Source organism: Pagrus pagrus (assembly GCF_965226575.1).
Source record: "Pagrus pagrus genome assembly, chromosome: 13".
Taxonomy (NCBI): Eukaryota; Metazoa; Chordata; class Actinopteri; order Spariformes; family Sparidae; genus Pagrus; species Pagrus pagrus.
The window spans coordinates 26345585-26352565 of NC_140197.1; the positions used below are offsets into that span (position 1 = coordinate 26345585).

Below are 6981 nucleotides of genomic sequence, written 5' to 3' on the forward strand. Positions count from 1 at the left end.
CTCTGACCATTGTACACTTCCTCTGAATGAGGACATAAATCTGAACTAGACTTTATTATTTATGATATCAAGGGGGTGATCTGATGACTTTTTTTAATGCTCCTCACATTCCAGCCTTAGGTGTGTCCATGTTACTTTCAAACCAACCATTTCATCTGTTGTCTTGTTCTCTGGCTGTGAGCAAAAGCCTGTTTTCACTTCTGCTTGCATGCTTGTCTCCTATTGCTTGTGAACTCCATGCTTTGTGAGATCCCAGCAGGGCAGGAGGAGTATTGGTGTTGTGCAGCATGTAGCTTGTAAGCCCCACACTGTGACCAGAATGCTACACAGCATATCCGCTCTGACCGCAACTGCAGTGCGAGAGAGCAAGTAATCGGATGCTTTTTCTGTGTATTTATGGAGAACACAGCTGGGAATCTCAATGCAGATTGCAGTACATGCTCACTTCACTTTGGATATGCTGCTCCTTCATGCTCTCTGGAGAAATATGTTTCAAGCTTGTGTGTCTATAATAATAACTTTTTTTTTTTTTTTTTTTTAACTCCATGACAAATTGAGCAATATCCACTCTGCCAGGTCGCTATAGCAACACAGTCAGAGCATACACAAACAGTGCTTTCTGGCGAAATCCTGTAGCAGGAATGACAGGGACTGAACATAAAGAACATGGTCCCAGGAAAAAAAAAGGTCCATATTGGCAGGATAACAAATTCTCTCCTTTACATTCACGTTGTTCAGCACTAATTAGTATGGCAGTCTCAGCACTGTATAAGACGGATTGAATGAGAGAGAGGGAGAAAGAGAGAGAGGTCCAAAGGGTTGACAAAGAGTGGCAGTGAAACACAGTAATGAAAGACACTGGTTTGACTTTGCCTCAATCAGTATTCTGCCTCAGGATGTCACTGACAGAGAACTTGGCTGATGTATACGCACACAAACACATTAACACAACAAACTGTCAGTCTAACACATGATTTTTAATGTCTCGTTCATGTGGTTCCACAAAAGCAACTGATTGCCTTATGAGATGAAGGCACATTTCAGAAATGGCATGATCAGTGCAAAAATAATTCAACATTTCAGAGCTTTATCAGTGCATACATACATCTTAACAAATACAGAACATGAAATGAGCTTTATCTATGAATAAAATGAATGATAACAATAAAAAACCTCACTGTCAACATTATGCGCCATTGCATAAAAAGCACCCTCAAATCATTACTCTAGCTGTATTGTAATGTCTGGAAAAATGTGGTAAAACTAAAAAATTACAAAATATACCTGAGCAATCATGTTTTGCCTTAAAATTCGGTCTTTGAAGCTATGGCTGAAAAAAAAAGATCAGCAACAAGGTAACAATGGCTGCTGACAGTTAAGTTGTACCGCTCCTTTAATCAATGACTTACAATCAGACAGTTAAAGTAATAAAAATTTTCCCAGAGGGAAGCTACTGGCCCACTACCACAGGCACACCCAAAGCACAGATGAGCTAAAACAAAAACATTGTCCTTACTTTGTTTTAAAATTAAAACTTCTTAAGCATGTGGTTGACAGCACACTTAATGAACAATAATTGGGCATTCATTGACATTTTTTTTTAAAAAGTATAAAAGTGTAGTGTAGTTCACTTTGGCTTTTAATAGTTCAGAGTGTTCAGTCTTTTGGTTTCTGAATGATTTCTGCATTGGTTAAGAATACAGCTCTGTTTTAATTGCAACCATAACATCTGTGATCTGTCTCAACTTAGAAAATACCCCTTTTCCATGTTAAAATGTCATCACCATTGAGTCACTGCTCTGACTCAATGGTGGAATAAACTTCCCACCGGTGTATACAAATTTAAAAGTAATTTGATTCAATCAGTGCGTTTACATGCAGCTAAGTAACGAGGGTTTGATTTAGCTCTTCACATTCATGTATGTGCAGGATAAGGACTTCAGAAAGTGAAAGTATTACTGTGATAGCAGAGTGCTATGATTAAAGCAGAGATAACTACTATTCACAATAATACCATCAAAACTGAAACTAACACTGGGCTACTTTTAATATCCTGACACATTCATGATCCGAGGAACAGCTGTGCTGTCTGCTTGTCCTCTTACTGTGCTGTCCTGCTGCTCTGAGACACATGCACACCCATGCACACCCACACGCACTCGCACACACACACACACACACACAGAAAAAATAATATGGAAGCAGTATTATTTCAACATCTGAAATAGGTGAGTCATGCTTCCAAAATAATGTCAGGGGTAGAACAGATACTGAGCAGCTGCATGTATATGAAGATCTACAGTTTTCATGTCATTTAAAGTAACCTGATTTCTTGAGTGCATGTAAATGCACTGTTTGTTAATATAACAAAGCTCATTAGTGGAGTTTTAAAGACAGCTGATAGGATAATGCGTTCTTAACACCACAGCGACCAAGAATTAGCAGAAGTACACCAAATCGCGCATGCAGAAGAGACCATGCCCCCAGAAGAAGAGACAAGAAACTGATACGTCTCTCCAAGCACATAAAACATTAAAAAGAATCACTGTCATTGTCAAGGCATGCAAAAGTGTATTAAAGAAAAAGTCAGGCTCATACAACTCCTGATGAGGTAGGCAATCCTCTCTGATAGTTGCTTTTGCTGCAAGAAAAGGTGCCTTCAGGTGTCACAAAAAAAAATCCGGCAACGAAGAGCACGGCTCCAACGAACGTAAATCCTCCGACCAAGCCTGCAAAGGTGGTTCGATCCCCTGTGAGAGACGGGAGTTTTGTTACATTCTCTCTGTCATCTGCTCAAAACTTCTGGTCTTTAAACAGAGGAGATTCTCTTTTTGTAATAAACTACACATCCCAGAGTAAAGATTGAAACAAAAAAGAGAGCCATTAAAATCCCAGCAGTGGTCCCAGGCTGACTACCTGGTGGAGAATAACAGCATGAAGGAATTATAGAATAATTAACACTGGAAGACAATGAAGGAGTGGAAAAAGCTCAGAAATATAATTAATTTAGTAACAATATCTTACTTTTAACTTCGATGACAGTGAAACGTTTGGTCGCGGTGCCTTGACCATTCCACGTAGTGCAGTTATAGGACCCTGGAATCTGGAGGGTAGGGCTCAGAATTGGTTGATTCAGCTTCTGATCCTTGTTCGCCTTTCGTACAGAGTCTGGGACATCCCAGCGATATTTCGGCATTGGGTTTGCTTTAGTAGTGCAATTTAAGCTCATTTTGCTACCAGCTGAAATTTCCACAATCTCATCTGACTTGGTGAAGACTGGAGGGTCTGAAGAAGTACAAAGAATATGAAGAAACAGTATTAAATGTGAAACATATCCAATCTCATCTGTGATGGTTACATTAAGATGGCATTAAAAACTTACACAGTACAGTCACTTCATGTGGCATTGATTTGACCGAGGCAGGATGTGGTGCTGTTGACATAAAGTTCAGCTCGGCCTCACACCAGATCCGAGTTCCATCATCATCTCTATGGGCCTTCAGCTCAAAGACAGACGATACATTGATCGGAGTGGATGCACTGATGTCGTCTGACTCATATCTCTGCGTAAAGCTAATATGTTTTCCCCTGTGCCAGTGCACAGTGAGGTTGCGTACCGGTGCAACATTAAAAATGTTACACTGCATGCTATATCCTTTGCCCTCTGCCATGAGGCCCATTTCACTCAGCTGAGACATAGACACAGTGTCCGGCATTTCTGTGTAAAAAAAAAAGTGAAAAAAGTGTTTGACCAAAATCATCCCAACACCAGTAGTATTGAATAATCAAAGAGGGTCTGCTTGGCAACCTTAGATACATTTGAAGTGCTGCTTACTGTAAACGGTGACTGGTAAGTATTCGTAACACTGATCCTTGGGGACGTTGACGTAGCATTGTGGGTTAAATTTCCAGTCTGTAACAGACTCGATGTTTAAGGTAACAGAAGAGACCCGACGTGTAAGTGGTACGCTTCCGATTGAAGACTCCCAGCCCATTCCTGTTATGTCCTTGGATGGTGAGCTGCAGTTGGCTGAAAAGGGGTCTCCAAATCTCACCACAACACTGGAAGGGCTCAGCTCAACAGAACAGGTAGAACTCACAGCTTTTCCTAGAAGTAAACAGTACGTATTAGAGCGTACAGTACAAACAGCCATGAACAACACAGTGTTTTAGACAGCATTGTTGTGCACAGTCTGGATTTTGACCCAGCAAAGGCACATGGGACACTTTGAATGGGAGTGGTCACCAGTTAAAAAAAAAGCAGTACTGGCTGGTCAGTTACAGCTGGATGATATGAAATAAACCTTAGTAACAATGTAAATGCATGTTTTTTAACTATAAAACTGTATAAATGCTAATTTCAGGCGCTTAAAGGGACCAAAATCAAATATGCATGTTTTTTGTCTTACCAGAAGTGCTATTTATCTATCTCAATTGTTTTTGTGTGAGTTGCAAAGTTTAGGGAATCTTGTCCAGAGAGGTGTTTACCTTCTCTCAAATATAATTAAACTAAACTAAACCCTTAGATTGTAGTGCTCAAAGCACCAAAAAAAAAAAACATATTTGAAAAACTCAACAACAATGTCTCTTTGTAGAACTCCTGACAGTTGCTGCAAGATCAGTGGTTATCAGAACTGATAAAACAAAAGTTACTATTTTTATGTGGTGTTGTGTTGAGGTTTGTTTACCACTGATATAGATCTATGCCATCCACAGACCTTAACCTACTCTGCTGGGTGGCACTGCAGGAAACACAAATTGTCAGGGGAACAGACTTCGACACAACATCATAACTTATATCGCGTCAATAACGGGGAATTGTAACTGTGTGCGTTGGAGGATATGTAAGTTCACAAGCTTGTAAGCACATGTGGATGAATCATTAATATTTCTTGCATTGCATTCGGCTCACATTCACACAGAATTGTTCTGTTAATGAAATAACATGTTTTTGTTAGAAATGCTTCATCTAAGTCTCATGTGTGGATCAGAATTACAATTAAAAGTTCTGGTGGACCCCAGGAGATTTTCAAATTTCAAATTAGAGCAGCGTCATTCTTGAGTTTGGGAATGGCTGCTCAGGATAATGCACATATTCTTGTGAGAAGTTGCATCTAGGAATCATTATCTCTGCAAATCACTGTGCAGGAGGAACCAAGAGTCTACTCATGGATGAGAGGCTAGGCAACTAAGCTTGCTATCATTACAGCTCGGCTGAGCAGGACCCTTTAACATTTCCATCCCGTGCTATTGCGGACACTAGCCTCTCATCCATGACTAGATGCTCGCCTCCTTCTGATGCAGTTAGCAGTTATTGTTCGGTAGAAAGATATTAGATCCTACATAAAACTGCTCACAACATGTAAAGTCTGTGGATTAATCTTGAGGAAATGAGTCATGATTTCTGGAAAGAGGCTCCTCAAGCCGAGATCTGGTTACATTATAGTCAAGAGAGGACTACGGCTCCATGTATCTCCAGAGCTCAGCAACTCACACCAAAACAATGCAGACGGATGAATAGCACAGAAATATGTATTTTTGATTTTGGAGTGAACTGTCCCTTTAAATAAATCAAAAAATCCTTACACCTGTTTAAAATGAATACAGAAACAATATCCAGAAGTGTCTGTAAAATTACACAGATTTGACAGTAAAACAAACTGTAGGAAACTTGTGAACTTTTGGATAATAACTTAAAAGTTTACACATGAGATGTAAGACATGTTTGACAGAAACCTGCGGTGGTTTATAAAAAAGCAAACATTAGATCATCAGATTAATGTTTAGCCAACAAAGGGCGTAGTCCACCGTGAGCAGTCGCAGCTGTAACTTTCACACTATCATAGGCCAGCGAGACACACATGCAAAGTTAATGTAGATCAATAAGATATAGCGAACACGACAGAAAGGAGTTACCTGTCCACGCCATGAAGACGCTCAAAATGAAGAACCGCATGTTGATTTCACCAGCGTGTCCAACCTGCAACTTTCTCACTGAATTCAGAAGCAAAACCGGTTCTGTTGACACATGAGTCGCTGTAGATACGTGCGCTTTCTGACTTCTCACGAGTCACTTTGAGTCCATAGAAAGTCCCGAAAGCAAAACTAGTCCTGTGGTGCGTTTTATGTTCCTCGGAAAATCCCCCCACGCGCTTCGCAGCGGAGCTGGGTGGATGTAAACAGCCTGCTACACACCTTTTATGAGAGATGAGGCGGGGCTGCACTGAAGCGAGGGTAGTATTAAAGGAATAGCTCGGTATTTTTTTCTGCTTTCTTGCTAAAATACCACTCATTTTACTCGTAAGGTAGCCGGCAGTCTGTTAGCTTAGCTCACCGTGAAGATTGGAGAAGGGAGACCAGTTGCCAGGCAACCAGTGGAGACTACAGGAAGTAGATCCTCCAGGAAGTAGATCCTCTTAAATCAACATTTCTGCATCAAAATGTGTTAAAAACGACCGTGCCTTTTGTTATATATGTTGTCGAGTTGTGAATTAAGATCATCCCAAAGGTTTCCAACGTTCAAACCCAGAGAAATCCTGATTTTATTCAAGGTAACGGTCTGTTTCATTTACCTGTTGCTTGAACTTCTGGGAGAGAGTCGCAGTGAGGGAAGGAAGCTGGTGAAATCTCATGTGAACACAACTTTAAAACATTTCCTCGTCTGTGAGCGTTTCTGCCAGACTGCTTAGATTTGCATCAGCAATGGTGGTTGCTACAGACGTGGGAAGTAACTAAGTACAAATACTTAAGTAGATTCTTCATGTATCTGTACTTTACTTTTGACACTTTTTATGTTCTCCCTACATTTGAGTTTTACTCCTTACATTTTCAAAACAGGCTCATTACTTTAGTCTAACTTTAGTTAGAAGTTGAATCAATCCTACTTTTACCAGTCTTTTTTTACACATCTGTACTCTTACTTGAGTAAAGAATGCGTATGCGCATGCATTGCCACCTCTGGTCGTTTAACAATGAGGACAG

The 6981-nt window shown here is 40.3% G+C and overlaps 1 protein-coding gene across 2 annotated transcripts; it reads right to left on the minus strand.

Annotated features, from left to right (window-relative positions):
• Positions 1–956: 956 nt before the first annotated feature.
• Positions 957–6318, minus strand: LOC311268806 (intercellular adhesion molecule 2-like). Of its 2 annotated transcripts, none has more exons than XM_084372678.1 (5): positions 5917–6318; positions 3836–4108; positions 3383–3718; positions 3025–3285; positions 957–2750 (listed from the first exon to the last, which is right to left on the minus strand). In XM_084372678.1, exons 1-5 carry the CDS (start codon positions 5954–5956, stop codon positions 2593–2595), a joined length of 1068 nt encoding a protein of 355 aa, XP_084228804.1. In that variant the 5' UTR covers positions 5957–6318; the 3' UTR covers positions 957–2592. The 2 variants fall into 2 exon arrangements, with proteins under 2 accessions (XP_084228804.1, XP_084228805.1); XM_084372679.1 differs by lacking the exon at positions 957–2750 and adding an exon at positions 2767–2916.
• Positions 6319–6981: the final 663 nt, after the last annotated feature.